General features: G+C 38.8%; 1 protein-coding gene across 1 annotated transcript; it reads right to left on the bottom strand.

Moving 5' to 3' along the window:
* Positions 1 to 1,376: 1,376 nt before the first annotated feature.
* Positions 1,377 to 4,894, bottom strand: LOC122651434 (FACT complex subunit SPT16-like). Its single transcript, XM_043844812.1, has one exon. The coding sequence runs from the start codon at positions 4,858 to 4,860 to the stop codon at positions 1,672 to 1,674; it is 3,189 nt and encodes a 1,062-aa protein (XP_043700747.1). The 5' UTR covers positions 4,861 to 4,894; the 3' UTR covers positions 1,377 to 1,671.
* Positions 4,895 to 17,761: the final 12,867 nt, after the last annotated feature.

Genomic DNA, 17,761 nt, shown 5'->3' with positions numbered 1-17,761 from the left:
TGGCTTATATATATAATGACATTGTTTTTGAAATTTTCACCTTCTACAGAAACTGGGCAGATCTTTCATAGGCATTACTGTGATAAAGTTGGTTATCATTTGTATGCTGGAGAAGCAATACCACTGACATTGAAACCTTTCCAGGTTAATTTGATTCTCAACTCCTGGTGGGAAAATAAGACACCAGGCACAAGTTTGTTTTGTGATTATGCCCATGGTAAGCAAAATAATATATGACGAGTTCTACCTTACTTAGGCTAGTGGATAATGCCTTCTGTATTATGATCTGGTATCTCCTGTGTGTTAGTAACTCCATTCCCTGCAGGTCTCTCCCCACGACTGTCCTCCCAAGAATCCCTACTTGATTTCTGTTGAATAAATGTAAGAATAGAAATGAAACGACCATTGATGCTGTGAGTATATGTTTTCAGCCAATTTTGATGTGTTTCTGCCACAAATGACCCAAACCGGTTTGAACCATCACGGACAAGCCACAAGTGTAAAATGGAAATTTCACATTCCATGGTGTACACATGCAAACAAAAGCCTAATTTTATCTTGGGAAAAAGAACGCCAACCGGTCGCTTAGTTCCCACACCCAAACACAGGACCACGTGAAATTACCGCTCAGCCCCCAGTGAACTAAAAAATCTCATTCAGTCAACTGCTCCTGCACGCACTCTTATTGAGGGGCACAAGATCAACTCCTAGTGAAGGTGGAGAGAGTTTCTAAGGAATTACTCTGCTGTTTAGAAATCCAGTTTCAGAAATCTCTTTTGAATTCAAACAAGTATAAAAGTCAAGTTTAGTACCTTTTAGTCCAGCATCATGATTCCTTTGATACTATCTGAAATAAGAATCTCTTCATATTGCCATTGCTCACTATCTTTTTCCTAGTAATAAAATGAGCTCAACCACCATGAACTGTAATTGCAAGTAGATAGTGTTGGGTTAGCATCTATTGTCTTCTGATTATTACTGAAAACCTCTTCCATGTAATATCCTACAATTCAGGAATCATGTGGGTGACCCATCAATAAATGCACATGGCTCCCTCTCCACCATGCCCATCCATCAAAAACCTAGAATTGAGTAACGAAAGATTATATGCAACTTGGTAGAGGTAATCTGAGCATTCAGTAATTGAATGATTGCTCCAATTTATGTCAACCTGGTAGTTACTTCACTAGGTTTGAGTTCACAATCATGATCCATAACTGAAGGCCTTTAAATTAACTTGGTTCAATAGAGGTTTCCAATAGACATGAGGTTTTATCTTCAACTCAAAGAACTGATTTAGAGAATAAAATCTGCATTTCTTTTATCTAATATCAGACACTTTTGCTTTAGTTCAATGGCAGACAAAGCCACAAAGGTTGCTTTGGCAATTTTGCAGTAATCTCCATTCACTTCAAAAAAAATTTTCCTTTTACAACCAACTCATAAATGGTCATCAAATACAAACCAAGCCCATATATTGTTCTGTTCAACAGCCAAAACAAAGAAACAAGATGTGGAAGATCCCTATTAGATCTTTAACAAGGTTCATCACAGCTAAGAAATAAGGTACCATCTACTGGCTCTACTGCCATTGCTGCCACCAGTTCCACTACTGCTGCTATCATAGTTTACTCCAATATTGATTGAAAAGAACTGAAGCTCCATCACACTCTACCTCAACTTAGCCCTCTTGGGAGGGGCACCTCTATCAGGGACCCGAGCCTTACCAAAAGCCTTCATCTTCCTTCTTTTCCGCTCCTCCTCACTATCGGATTCATCTCCTTTCTCCTTGTCTGCATTGGTTGCCTCCCTCTCCAACTCCTCCCATGTCTTCCCCTCCTCTTCCTCTGAGACTTCCTCAGAATCCTCCTCCTCTTCATCCTCCGACTCCACCAGTGACTCGCTATCATCATTGTCATCATCAGAACCCGACTCAGACTGCACATCGGATGGCTCATAGCCTTGGTCAGTGTCCTCTGTATTATCTGAGTCTGAGTCACTTGCTTCCATGTTCAGGAACTCCCACCCCCCATCCTCAATGAACTTCTCCGGGTCATCAGTGATTGTCTTCAATATAGGCCGCCAGTTCAGATTCAGTCTGCTCTCGTAGTACTTGAGGTCTGTTGTGTCGAGCCACTCCTTGATGCTGTCAAGTGATGAAGATGGAATCGAGTCAATCCGAAGGACATCCCGCTTGAAGTCCTTGAATACAATAGTCATGTCAAAGTTTTTCTGTCCAAGCCCAACTCTCTCCAGGTTCACAATTTCAATTTCACTCAATGTGACCACCAAGAAAGGTGTTTCTATCAACTCAACCAGGCAGCTTGTGGTTGGAATGATGAAAGCTGCTGCCTTGTGGGGAACCCCATGGAAGCCAAGTTCCCTCAGTGGCTGGTCAAACTCAAGGTCAAGCCCCTTAAGCTGCGGCTGTCCCCAAAGATCATTTACCTTGTTGACAAAATTTTGGAAGTCCATGTTGATCCTGTTCTTCCGGTCCCTTTCCCGCTGCTCCTCCTCAATCTCATCTGGGTCATTTGCAGATCTCTTCCCTCCGCCCAGAGTCTGGACAACATCCATGACCTCAACATAGAACTGGACATCCTTGGTCTTCTTGTTACCCACCATAATATGGTTGTGCAGGTGGAAATGCAGTAAGGTGATCATCTCTTTCTCAGCAGGCTGGAGGAATGCATGCTTGATGTTAACATACATGACGTCAACCCGCTCATCCTGTCTCGATGTGGAATAACGAAGCCCATTTACATGAGCTTCTAAAGCACCAGGGAGCTTCCTTCCCCGACCTCCGAAGGAAGGACGGATCCACAGGTCTGTCAACCTTATCGGCTTGAATCTGCCCCCCGCTAACTGCAATTTCTCCTGAGTAACCAAGGTAGCCCTCTCAGCTCTCTCTGATTCCCTTGATGCAACCTGCCGACGGAGAGTCTTGATATGCTGTACCACTTCACTGATATGCCTCGAGTCCTTGGAACGGAATGAGACCTCCCTCAAATAGATAGACCCTTGGAACTTTAGAGAGTTTGTATCATGGGGATTGAATGGGGTCCCTGGTACATTGAAGATTATACGGACATACCAAGACCTATTACTATCTTGTTGGCTGTTCACACTTTTGATGGTTGCAATATGGAAAGGAACCATGCTTCCATAAATTGGCAAAAGTACTGCCTCATTCTTCTGGTCAATCTGAATCATCAATTCCTTGGTAGGGGGGATATCATTGACGTTCTTATAAACAACAAGATCACCCAGAGCTCTTGCTCCACCACGAGCATCACCTGTTCCATTCCCACCCCCTGCCAGCCTTCTGGCAGTCTCTTCATTTTTCTGGCGGGCAAGCTCTGCCTGGTGCTGCCTCCGTAGCTCCTCTTTTGTCATCTCCTGGTTGTCCGACCTGAGTGTCGCCTTTGACAACAAGGGCTCATGGCCCTTGGCTTCAGATTTTACTTTTGGTTTTTCTTCTTCCTCCTCCTCATCTTCATTGAAAGAATAAGCCACATCCTTGACAGCTTTGGAGCTTATAGAAGTCACAACTTCTGGTTGCTTCTCGTTGATGATAACAGTGTCTGCCAGCAACAGTGAAAATTTTTCTGTCTTTGGATTCTTGGTCTGTGCTTGCAAGTTCTGCAACCCAAGAGAAACATTGAAAACCATTCCTGCCTTCAATACTCGATCATTCTTCGCATTCAGACTCAAACCTGATTCACGGAACTCAAGGCCAATACCAGTACCAGCAGATTTTGTCAAATTTGGAGCTAATTCAGGAGCTTCCTTCTCAACCACTGATAGGGCTGCTTGGTAGGCTGCACTGACCTTGTTCCCTGGCTTTAATGCACTGATTGCTGCTTCATGAGCCTTAAGAAGAACCTCATAAGCCTTGCTCTGTGCTGCATTCGCATCAATCAGTATAGTCCTGGCAAGATTTGAGCAGTAGCTGTTATAACGAGATCCAATGGCGCATATGATCACACTTGTTGAGTCATAGTACAGACTCTCATCATTACTTGAAGCACTCGGCCTGAGATCATATTCTCCCCCACTCTGAAAGATGGGAGGGTAACAGATATCAACATTCTCCGCTTTGAGCTTCACCTTAACCTTTGCAGGTTCCAGAATTGCCTTCTCAGTTTCATCCATTAATAAAGAATGTGAGATCTTTTTCTCCTCGTCAATGACCTTCTCAAGTTTCGGGACCACAAAATGCTTCATCACAGAAGCGGTCAAGAAAGCTGCTTTCTTCACATTTGTGATCTCGGTGCTGTCTTTTACAGCAAGGAAGTCGGAGAAACCATTGGTCACATCACTAAGCTGGAAATTAGAGTTCTTTAGTTTGTCACTCCATGTCTCCAACAGATTACCTTCAGGAGCCTCCTTCGCAATGTGTCCAACAACTGGGGATTCAATGCCATCAGATTTGGACTGAGCACGTACAGCCCGAAATATCTCCTCTATCAAAGCAGTTCCATCATCGGTTTTCCCCTTGACATGCATCACAACTTCGGCACCCACAGCCTCCTTTGCAGATTTCTTAAGGACATCAAGCAGAGAGGCCTTCTTTTGGCTACATAAGAAATGGATCTGCTTCTTCATGAAGACCATAATGGTCTCAGGGAACTCATAACCTAGCAACCAAATGTTGAGCGCCGAGGATTTAAGGTACCTCAGATCCTCAGAAGCAGGAGGCGTTGCGATTGCAACAGCATCAGATGAACCCCATAGATTAGTTCTATGTTCCTTCCAGTGAGAATAAAAACTTTTCAGCCGTTTGCTGAAGTTCTCAATATTGATGGTGTATGCGGCTGCAGCAGAAGCATTGCCATTTCCATTCCGATGATCTGCCATCTTTATTCAACCTAGAACGACCAGAGACCAGAGGGATAAACATTAAAAAAAAAAATTTAAAAAAAAAAAAAAAAAACACTAATTATTCTACACTAACAAGATCGATTTCAGATTCAAAAATTTTCCACGCGAATCTTAGAGAAACCCAAAGATTGAGATTAACAGAACCAAATATTAGGGTTTCAATTCGACAAACGACTAGAGGCAATTCATAAATCAGAAATCTATGACGAATGTTAAGCTAAATAAGATCCTGCAGACGAAAGAAGGCGAAGAATGCAATAACAAAGGGATAGAGAGAGATACCTCTGTGGCTCTGTGGGAGGAGTTCTGACTTCTGAGCGAGCTTCGGCCCTCGACGTCGTCCACTCGGCTGCTCGGCTTTCCTTTTCAAGCGAAACCCTATTATAAGTCTCCCATCGGTCCAACCCAAAATGTCTCTATCAGAGGAAAAGTGGGGAAATGCATACTTGTATAAATCGTGTTTGCGGGAAAATGTTTGGGACCCGCAACCTATCTAATCTCCAATCAATTTTGTCCACGTGGAATCCTCTCTCCTTCCTTCCCGCGTTAAAAAAAATAAATTCCCGCTCTAACGAGTGAAAGTTGAATAACAAACTTTTAAAGTACTACATTTTCGGATGAACTTCTCTGGGTCAATGCCCGTTCAAATTCTAATGCCTTCCAAATTGCTTTAAACAGTTGTGATCAAGCTTGTTAATTTGGGGTCGGGTCGGAGTCGGATTGTTTCGGAATTAACCTATTAAAATTCAAAATAAATCCGTTTTGTAACCAAAAAGACAGCTAAGAACTTTTTTAATTTGTTGGTACCATCATATAAATATTTTTTCCTTTTAAGAGAGAATGTAAGTGGATATTGAAAAATTTTAGTATCAAAATTATCTATGATTCCGTAAGTAAATTTATTTTGATTCATCGTATTTGGTATGAAAAAAACAAATGACAAAGGACTTTCTTGACTCATATTATTAAGCAAATTTGGAAAACAATTTCTTTTGAAATCAGAAATAGATTTCTTTACATTCGTTCAACAAAAATCCAGATACTTCTAGAAATGGATCCGGCTCCTCTCCAGGGAGCTCAACGCCCAGGGAGTGCCCGGGGGCATCCCAGGGTTGGACTATACCACACACATCTCAACACATGCTTAGGGATGTGTGCAACATAGCCCAACGGCAGGATGCTCCCTGGGCGTGTTGGGCTCCCTAGAGATAGACATCTCACCTCTTCTTGGGATATACCCCACTAATTTCTCCCCCTCACCCATGTTTTTAATGTATCATCCTTTTGATAAGTTGTTTCTTCCCCATCCTTAGTTTTTGATGTATCTCATTTTTCTGATTTTTATTTTTTTCCCCTCCCTTATTATTTATTTTTTAAGTAAACAGTATGGTTTTGGGATTGGTACCCTGGGATCAGAACCAAATAGATATCGTCTCTATAACCCAAACCATTCCCTTTGATACCCTTAGATGTAATCTATACCAAATTCAGTCTCCATCGATTTTGATTCAAATCATCTTAAAATTGTTCGTGGTCAGTAAGGATCGATATGACTCAAGACCTTTGATCGATTATGTTGATTTTCGAATCGAATTGTGTTCTGATTATTAAAACCCTCCCACTAATAATAATTCAACTTTCCATGAAATTTCGCACTAAAAAGGCACATTTAACATAAAAATTTTTAGTAACATCTTCAGTTTCAGAAACCTATAGACACTCTATGTCTCCCTTCCCCAATGTTCTCTTTTTTGCCCAAGATTTGCACACAGAGAAACCTTCCCTAATGGTAAACCAATAATGAGAAGCAGTTTTCTGTTCGGGAGTGTGGCCTACGCCAACACTCCCATGTGTCTATCTCTCTTCTCAAAATAAAGGGGTAAAGGTGTCTTTTCATATGGGGAGGAGAGAGATCGACTCATGAGAATGTTGGCGTAGACCACACTCCCGAACAGAGTTCTTTTTCCCAAAAAATATATATATATATAGAGAGATCATTATTCAATTTGCAGTTTTGGCAAGCATAACTGACCTTCCCCATTCACAATACCAATATGATTACCTCTCAGGCCTGGAAATGGCATGAGTTAATTAAAAGCATTTATTGGTTTGATTCCAATTAAATGGTTTAATTTCGATTTGGTTCATTATAAGTATTAATCAAACCAAGCTAAATATTATTTGGTTCTATTTTATCAAATTGAAACCAATTAATATCCAGTTTTCAGTTATCCGGTTTGTATTTAGTTTCAATTTGAACCTGGTTCCATAAGTTCATTAATAGCATTGAGGAAGATGAAATTTAAAAATCATTGGATACCATATGAAATGCGACTGATAGTGGAGGGGAGTGGATTTATTTTCTAACTAAGGCTGTGTTTGGTATGTATTCTTCAAACAGATTTTGGTTCAAAGCGCATTCTGGAGCGCATTTCTTCTCTATTTTATGGCTTGAGAATCCGTTCTAGACTTAAAATCTATTTCAAGAATACATACTAAACACAACCTAAAATTCCCAATAATTTTACAAGCAATCGGCTAAGTTAGGTGAAACATCATCAATGTAAACTCACTCAGATGGTGTTTTAGATTTTGGGTTTGAGAAAAAGGGTACTATGAATGGGGTTTGGGTTAGGCATATGGATTATGAAATATTAAATATTGGTAATGAATATATTATGCCTTGGATCATGCGTTAATAATATATACGCATTGAATGATATTATATGTGCAAGGTGGAAGGATCTTCACACTGCTAACGTGTATTGACATTTCCAACTAATAAAGAAATATATAGAAATCACCAAGTGAATTCTAATGGGACTTCACCAATCACCATGTGGGTTTAAGTATTATCTCTTGCAACCTCGGCCATTACAAAATGGAATGGGAAAAAGATTCTTGTTAGGCAATGCATTCAGACATAGGACCGCACAAAATGATTATCCCACCCCATTGATGCCCTGTGTGCGTTCTCATTGGTTGCGCACTTGTGCAGGGACCACGTAGCTAAACCCATAGTGGCATGAATTTCCATGAGCTTCCAATGCTATAACTTTCCTTAGAATAAAGGACTCATCTCACCACTAGGTCAAAATCAGAGTTCAGTTTGATCATTGATGAATGATTTGGTTTTGTATTGAAAGAGGAAGAAAATGGATCAAAATGATGAAGAAGCTTTACAGAATATAATCAAATATAAATTCATAACTTAAAAAAAATGAATCATTTTTACATGTACAAGAATGTTTGCTAATAAGGGAAATCTGAATTCCCCTCCTACAAATGAAATGAACATCAGAAATACAAGAATGAGAGCCAAAAAAATGAAATCCCAATACAGAATCCATTTCCAATCGATCAAAAATTGAAGACCCAAAATATAAAATTTTAATTTAAAAAGAAATCAGTGAAAGAGGTAAGTGAGAGCCAAGGCCAATAGCATGAGTATGTAAGCAATCCCTTGATCGATCCTCTCCCCTGCACCCACACCCAAAACCCAAATCCAAACTCAGTTCCATTTCCAAGAAATTAACAAATAATAATAATTAAGAGAACAAGAAAGGATTTTTATGAAACAAGAGAGACTATAATTACCATTGCTAGAGGGCCCTGGAGCGGTAGTCTCAGAAGAAGGGGCGATGCCCTGTCCATTGCTGAGATGCAGAAGCATCATCAACACAAACCAGAAAATGGGCGAACCAATGAGCACTGCCCTCGCTGGATTCATTCTCCAAAAAAACAAACAAACAAAGAAGGGAAGAAAAAATTAAAGAGAGAAAGAAGAAGTTTTTGTCTCTAATGGTTTGATTCACAGGGTAAGATGAATCAATAAGTAAGGAATTTGAAGAGAAATAAGAGACCTAAAAACACTGATCAGAGAAAGAGAGAGATGACTTTGAAGATCGAAGTCAAGAAGTGTACATATATATAAAGAAATAGAGTCTTCGCTGTTGGATTGAAAGTCTAAGAAGATGCGTGAGAGTGGCCGAGTGTGGTTGAAGGAACGCGGAATCAGTCGCGGTTTATAAAGGGAAGTTTCTTCTCAATCTCCTCGGTGGCAGAAACGTTTTCTTTTTGTAATTTTTGAGTCGGAATTTTTGAAGTTTGAAGTCTTGAGGTTTGAAGAGTTGGGTGCAGGGCGGCTCGTTGACTAGTAAAGCCTTTCAAGGGAAAAAATACTCTCTAATTCTTTAATCTCCTTTACCCAAAATTTTTAAAAAAAAAATCTCCAAGTGCAGTGCAGTTCGGATCAAGAGCTTGAAACTGTTGGATTTAGCATCTTTCACGTGTCAAGCTCCAGACCTAAACTGCACCGTACTCGAAGATTAAAGAATTGAAGAGGATCTTTATCCTTTTCCAAGTTCCATCCGAACTCCACATGGTTTTTTGGTATTGGTACCAGTATCGGTCCCTGTTGGCATTGATATTGATATTGATATCGATACGGATTGATAGTATCGATTGTATCGTGCTGTTTTATCCTATTTTTCGAAAGAATGAAAATTTTAACATTTTTTCTCTACTGCAACTGTTATGCTGATACAGTATCGACTTGATACCGATATTGATCAACCGATACGATACCCATATGTGGAATTCATGGTCCCAATCTTCACTCTTTTTAATTTGGGTTTTCACTCTTGCTTGCTTATACAATGAACATTATTTTTTTGCATAAATAGGTGGGTGAAGAGAATTTAGCTATTTGGGTGTTATTATTTTCTGTCTCCCCTTATTCTACAAAGACCCAAATGCTTTTGACATTATTCTAGGAGTTCTAGTCAACCGCTAGACTCGAATCTATGGGTTAAGAAATTCTAACAATGATTTTTTTGTTTATCAGTTCTTAAAAAAGAAAGAAAATAGTAATACAAAACTCATACGTGCAGGAACAAGGGAAAAGAATCCACTTTTCCCAATTTATTTTTATGTGGGAAACTTGTACTTGTTTATTCTTGCCTAATGGTATAACACCCCACTTTTTCATATGTCATTTATTTTCAAAGTCTTTCAAATTGGTAGGATTTTGACACTATTCATGGAAAAGTTCATTTTGCATCTATCAATCTATTTTTTCTCTATTTTTCCACTTTTTCCTATAGAATCCTATTCCTTCTCCATTTCATCTCTCCCATCGAATCAATATTCCATTATTTTCTCTTCTTCTTTTTCTTTATTAATCCAACCCATAACATGTGGGATCCGCCGTCACGAGTTTCTCACCCCTTTTTATTTGTCAAACAAACGGAAGATTTTTCACTCTCCCAAAAATAATTACCATTTTAAAAATCAGTATATGAAGTTCTTTTGGATACCCATAACGTTTCATTTAATCATTCACATATTTATTGTATTTATTTGTCATAATAATTATTAAAAGTATAACCCTCATCTTTTTATTTTTTATGATTCGGTTCGATTTTGGACCGATATGGAGTTCGGTCTATACAATCAAAAGCGCAACCAATAACTAGGGCTGTAAACGGATCAGATTCGACTCGGATAGTGCTATATCCGCATCATCCGCATCCGATTAGCTATCGGACGGATTCGGATAATGCTAAACGAATACAGACACGGATACGAATCGGATATTTTATCCGTTTACATGTAAATATAGATTTTCGGATAGCTATACCCTATCCGTATCCGCATCCGTTTAGCTTTCGGACGGATTCGAATAGTGATAAACGGATACAGACACGGATACGGAAACTGATTTCAACTATTCATTTACACCCCTACCAATAACTATCGAAATGGTTTTTGATTCCTTATTGCTTTATTATCAATAAATATTATTTAAAAAAAAAGAACTCTATCCGGGAGTGTGGCCTATGCCAGCACTCCCATGAGTCTATCTCTCTCCTCCCCATATGAATAGACATCTCTGCCCCCCTTGTTTTGAGGAGGAGAGAGATAGACACATGGGAGTGCTAGCGTAGGCCACACTCCCGGACAAAAAACTACTTCCCAAAAAGGGAAAAAGAACTTTGTCCAGGATAGAAAATTGCTTCCCTTAAAAAACATAGGGCATCATTCGTTATTTTTTTCTGCTGTATTGATCCATTTGATCGGTCTTATCAGTCAGCGTATTCAGTTTCCAATCGATTTTTCTTTTCTTCTAGGTCAATTAGTCTCTTCGGTTCAACATCCATTTAACACCCCTAATTATTATCTCTAAGCCAACTAATTAAAAGTAAGGGAAAAGAATGATGCCTAGTCAAGTGGCCCATGTGTCCAAACATAGGAGGGCACGAAATTACTGTTCTACCTCCTATAAAATAAAAAACCTCATCCTTATTAAAGTCCTAGTGCGCTCTCATTGGCCCTGACGCTGATGCTGGGGCTAAACGATCAGACAGCAATCTCTTGCCCTTAATAGTAATGACACTGAAAACATAGTGTAAATTAATAGGATACATTAACAATAATCTCCATTCAACTACGTCAAAAACCTTCCAGAAGGCCTTTCTCTTGGGATCAAATTTGTTGAGTTGTTTCTTACATCATCAATAATTCAATAAATTTTTAGTCGACTCCCATCTTTTGGTGCTGAGATATATAAGTTTTCAAATTTGGTTGAATATTTCAGTTTTGCAATTCCGTGACAACTTCAGGTAGAAGTCGAGGATTCAAAGGTATTCTATGTGGGACTTGAAAGTTGACTTTGATTCAATCATTTATACAAATCCGAACTTGGGTTCATATATTATCTTTTCTAGAATTTTGTTCTCATAATTCCTTATACATTCCAACTGTAGACTTCAAAAGTCTGCAATTACCCTAGGGAATAAAAAATTAGATTGGATCGAATTGACATTTGTTACGTGTCTATTAGGATTTGATCTAGTGTATGGGCGCTAGATTAGGTCAGTCTAGTATGGGGTATGTTAAATGGTTTGATTTAAAGTGTTTCATCAACTCTAGAGCTTTTGGCGTATTAGTCAAGTACATAATTTTGATTTTGGCCAATTTGAATCAGATTGATCCTTGTACGAAAATTACCCTAATAGATCAGCAAGCTGATTCCAAAATCGATCTAAATTGACACATGATCTTATCATGATCTTGGGTTTTTAAATCCTAAATTAAGTTAATGGATCGAATTTCTTTGCATTAATGGTGAAGAGGAATATCTTCTCCATAATCCATTGGTACCATCGAATTACACATAGAAGGGGTATTTGAGACTTCGTCAATAGGTGGTGGAAATGTAGTAGTGACACAAGACTCCAATCAAGAGGTCAAACCGGCAATGGAAAAAAGATTTCTCTTCTCCACCGGTGAAGGAAAACTTGATCTTAAAGCTAAAATATAAAACATGGCATGAACCATGAGCAAAAAGAACATAGAAGCTTTAAGTCAATCAAATACAACCCTTTCTTACACGTGGCCCTTTTATTTAATTTTTTTTTATTTTTTGGGGGCACCAAAACCAAGTCGCACTCCCATGAAGCATGAAATTCTGAAATTAGAGGTTCACAATACATTGATAGGCTCTTGCAGAGGAAATAAAGAAGGAAAGTGGAAAAAAAAAAATACAAAAATTATAAAGAAATGAAAGTAAAATGAATTAATACTAAAATAAAAACTTTTATAATCATTGCTTAATATGATTGAGTAAAGACTGTGGCCTACAGATGTCTTTTCATATGGAGAAGAGAGAGATAAATTCTTGGGAGTGCTGGCAGTCTGGCATAGGCCACACTTCGGATAGAGAACTTTCTCACTTAATTTTACCCTATTTACAATTAAATCTCTTTTATTTGAAAAGAAAAATAAAGACTACATTTGAAAACTACAATTATCAAATATGGTAACTGTTTAAATAGATAACACAATAATGATTGCAAAACTTTCATTTAAAAAAAAAATTAATTTCACTTTCTTTTACTTGCAATAGATCATAGCAGGCAGGCGCCCACGAATTGTCAAAAGGATACATTAATGATCTCCGCTAGCCTTCCAAATGAAGCTCAAACTAAATTATTAAATTGGCAAGAAATTTAATAAATTTTGAATTGGCTAGCAAGGGCAACATGCAAATTTTAAAAGTCACCCTACACCCACTATACTGAGTGCAAACAGACGTGAACAATTGTTTGCTTGGTTGGTTGGTGTCTTTCCAGTAGATTGCATGCCCCCAGGTGGTCACAGGATCGACTCTCTTGAGTCAAATCTATTATGATTGTTCGAAAAATAGTCCCACATCGATAACCCTTGAACTCTTTTGCCCCCTCATATATACGTGAGTCCCACCATCCAACAATTTAAGCTTCTGAAATGGATAATCGCATGGTATCAGAGTGGGTTTCTCTGTTCTTCACTGTACGTGTACGTAGTTCCATCCTGTGAATTTGTCCACCTAACAATTCGAGCATTTGGGAAGGATATTCACAATGATCATGCGAACAAAACTATATTTTCTTCTTTTCTATTTGAAATTTTCATGTTCTTTCCCCAACAATTGTCATCTTCTGATTACGAGGATACATATTGGGCATTAATCGTGTTCATATCAGATTGATAGTCTGACTTCAACATATGAACCTTCAAATCTTCAACATGTGTAGACGGGCTGCGTTTGCTAGGTTGATTTCTTATTCGATTTCTCATTCTGAAATTATAAAACGAATTATTTTTATCATATCAGAATGTGAAATCGATTCAGAATTCATACCAAACACAGCCTAAGATTGGGCCACTGTGTATTAACAAATAAACTAAGATGCTCCAGTGTGTATATATAGATGCCTAGACTTAAGAGAATGGGTCTCCCGTGTATTAACAAATAAACTAAGATGCTCCAGTGTATTTCAAAGCTGCTTACTACTAAATAATAAAGTACAAGTGAAGAACTTAAGGACTAAGAAAGCACTAAGTATCCATCCATGAACTTAAGTTAACATTAATTCACTTAAAAGAAAAGAAAAAGAAGATCTCCGACTTTCCCCTATATAATTTCTAACTTTTTCTCAAAAAAATGAAAAAAAAAAAATATTGAACAATCAAGGAGAAAGCAAATGTGATACTTTTGCACATTTGCACAAGATTCTGTTGTTCTCATTGTTATTGTTATTCATATTATCTTAAGAATTATCTAATGACACCTCTACATGTGTATAATAAAGCCCTCTTCCTGGATGGAAAAGAATCTGCCTAAAGACACTGCAAGGATAAAAATATCCAACCTTCTTTTGATTGTCTTTTCCTTTATTTAAAAAAAATTGATGAAAATATTCAAAATAAATTGAAAATGACTTCCCAGCATTCATTCTCAAAAACTCATTATTTTAAAAACTTTTGGAGGACACTGTAGTACTCTCATTGAAAAAAATAAATCTGTTATACTAGATTGCCAGAAAAATAATTATTTGACACCTTAACAAGTAAATATTAAAAAAAATCCCATTTTATCTTATTCCCAAAAATTATAAAACAAATTGCAGAAAGTAAATTATTTCAAGTGTAGTACACCACCCAGTACAGCTTTAAAGTGTATTGGACGGTGCACCTCACTAGTGCATTGAATTTTTAAAAATACACAAATGAGTTTTACTGTCCGATACACTTTGAAAGTGCACTGGACGGTGCACCGCACTTGAGAGGATAAAAATTCGTGAAACATACCGAATGTGAAAAAAAAATTCTCTTATTACCACTCACTAAAGAAATTAAGTTAATTTGCTCCATAAACAAATTGTAGACAGTAAAATCTCTTATTTCAGGTCATTTGTGATTGTCATGGTAATTCGCTCTTGTTAGCTGTTCTAGGAATAAAGCCCCTGAAATCTGAAAAAAGTGGGAAAGAAGAGTAAGCGAGGAGCATCAATCATCTATGCCCTGTCTACTCTATGAGAGAAAATGGAAAACGAAAAGGTTGAAAGTAGAATCCGTTTTTGGAACCTCTCTCTCTCTCTCTGTTTTTTTTCTTTCCTCATTTTCTCTTTTCTTCTCCATGTGACCAGAAACTGTTCTTGCAAGCAAACCAACACGCAAGACAGACGGAAGAGTGGCTTTGGGCCTTTCTAGCCTTCTAGGGGCGCGAACCAACTAGCTCCTTATCAAATTACCAAAAAACAAACTAGCTCCATATCTTGGGGCGCCCAGGAGTCGACAAGTGTATATATGCCTGAGTTCAATCTCGATCCCTCCTCAGAAGGGTTTCTGGAAAAGTCATCAAAATACAACCCCAAAACAAAAAAAGGCTCCAAAAGGGAAAAGCAATCCCCTTATCTCCCTCTTTCTCTATGTCGAGGAATCAATCCAAAGCTATACCCAATTTTAATTCACCTCCTCCTTTTTCCCACCCTTTCGTCCACCATTCCTTCCTATATATATAATCCACATATAATCTATCTCTCTAGCCAAACAAGCTCAAGAAGAAGAGATGTGTCATCCAGGTCTCCTTCAAGGCCGATGCTACGTACTGCGGCGAGAGACCTTAGCGGTGGAGGTAGTGAGTCCCCAAGCGCGCACAATTGCAGTTCCGGCAGCTATGGCTGGTGGGAGTGGCAGTAGAGAAACAAGATCACCATCACCAACACCGTCGACGTTAGTGAAGCAGTGTGTATGTTCTCCGACTCGGCATCCGGGTTCCTTCCGGTGTAGGCAACACCATATGGAGTACGAGTGGGTTAGACGGATAAGACCCAAGCCCACCATTACTGCAACTTCAAAGCTTTCATCAACTCAGATTCTCAGTGCATGAAATGAGCCAAGAAGAAGAAGAAGTTCCATCCTCCATGGATGATCAGATCAGATCATATCAATCTCCCTCCTCCATGTCAAATATTAGTTGGGTACTGTATCAACTTTGACTGAATTAAGACCACAATCTTTTACCATTTGAAGCTTCAATGTAGGACTTGGAACCCCAAAGACTGTGTCTTATTCCATGAATTTGTATCTCTTCGACTGGATTTTACTAAAATACCTCCATGTCAAAAGTGCACAATTGATCAAAATTTTAAAACCATTGACTGACCAATCTCTTCTCCGTCGCTCACCCACTCCAAGACGAGCGCCATGCGCAGCAGCTGCAAAATCCTGGATAAACAAATCAGTTGTCGAATGCAGGAAATGAATAATAATCATCTTTAGGGCCTTCGGGGCTATGCTCTGTGTGGCGCATTTTTCCACTATTACAAGTCTTATCACCCATACCCATCCATCCTTCCCTCCTAGTTCAGTTCTGAGGCAAGTCATGTCTTCAGCTAGAATTGCCTTCACAGGATACAAGGATAAGGCATACAGCAAAAGGACGACTGAATCAAAACAATACTAATTACTGATCATCACAGAAAACACAAAACAAAATCCTTTGAAGCCCTCTTTGTGCAGAAATCTCAATAGATTTGGAGCTTTTTGTCACAGAAAATTAGTGTTCCAAATCATCCGAACAGACACATGGGTGCTTGTTCCTCCGATGACAACCTCATCTCTGTGGAAACCACAACAATTGTCATACCCAACCGCCGGGCCTCCCCCCAACAACCTTAGATCATCTCGACAACAAATCTAAGAGCTATGTTTTTTACCTGAAACTCATTGACTTGAAAACTGAGAAAGAGATGCAATCTCCGAACGACGAAGGCTTCGTCGAAGGTCTCAGAGGGGAGCATATCAGTGTTGGTGGTTGGGTTACAGAGCCGGAGGTGTAGAGGGAGTGGCAGTGTTGGGTTGAGAGGTCGATGGCGATCTCAGAATGGAGGAGATAGAGGGTTAGGATTAGAACTTTGGAGGAAGGCTTAGAGGATGTTGGTTATGGAAGAGCGTTGAGAGGGAGTTGCAGAGAGACTGACGGAGTAGAGTGAGTAGACTCTCACAGCTATTTTTATTCTTTACTAAATGGGCAATGTTTGGCGCGTTCCCAGTTTTGTGGATCGACTGAGAGAAACGACCAACAAGCAACAATTCCATCCAATTCAATTCGGAATCAACTCACCGTGAATATTTCAAATCTAGTCGTTAAATTTTACTTCATAATCAGGAAAATAAAAATTCTCTTAAAAATATAACTATCAAAGATGATAAAAATCTGCAGACCAAATGTTCTCTCTGCCGGGGTGCAGCCACATGAGGGGTGGGTGAAATGACTGCCTGACCCCCCTGAATGGCAGAAGTACCAAGCTGCTGTGTCTGGGACCTCTGGGTGCAGCGCTGCGGCATAGAGAACATCAGCCCAAAACTTAAATAAGTTATATAATTATCGTTATAATTATAAATATTTCATCGTCTTTTTTCAAACAAATTTCACTTCAGTGAGAAAGAGCAAACATGCATTGCAATGGGTAAAGACACCCTGATCCTACACTGACAACATTACACTTGCATGTGTAGACAACAAGGTAGATCATAACCCTCCCTCAACACAACAACAACCCCCCCCCCCCCCAAAAAAAAAAAAAAAAAGAAAAAGATAAAAAAGAGCGGGATTAGGAATCTGTTGAGATACAGAGGTTGGCTGGGGTTCCCGTATCAGAGAGTTTAACCCCAGTTCCATCATGCCACAGTAATGAAGCATAAGAACCCAGAAGCATAATTCTAATCCAATGGGATTTAGTTCGAAATAGGTCTAGATCAAATTCTGGATTGATTGAAGGTAAAGCTTAATCCTTATTCGAGATCATGATCTATTACAGATCCTACCCGTTCCATTCTGCATTCATGATCGCATCCTTCTTCTTTTTTCAGAAAACTTAAAATTAAATAAATTGAGGGCACCAAATAAGGGTGCTTGAACAGTAGTAATATGAAGGTAACTGACAGACCTTACATGTAGTAGGTTTTGTTAACTTCTCATTCACTCCTATACTTTTCTGTTAAACAAAGATAAAATACACACATATGTACCGACAAATGTTTTTCA

This window comes from Telopea speciosissima, chromosome 2 (assembly GCF_018873765.1).
Source record: "Telopea speciosissima isolate NSW1024214 ecotype Mountain lineage chromosome 2, Tspe_v1, whole genome shotgun sequence".
Classification (NCBI taxonomy): Eukaryota; Viridiplantae; Streptophyta; class Magnoliopsida; order Proteales; family Proteaceae; genus Telopea; species Telopea speciosissima.
Note: the sequence above shows the minus strand (reverse complement) of the source record. Positions and strands in the feature narration are given on the sequence as shown.

What these genes read in the sequence shown, in the direction of transcription:
- LOC122651434 (XM_043844812.1), bottom strand. Translation starts at nt 4,860, where the DNA reads ATGGCAGATCATCGGAATGGAAATGGCAATGCTTCTGCTGCAGCCGCA.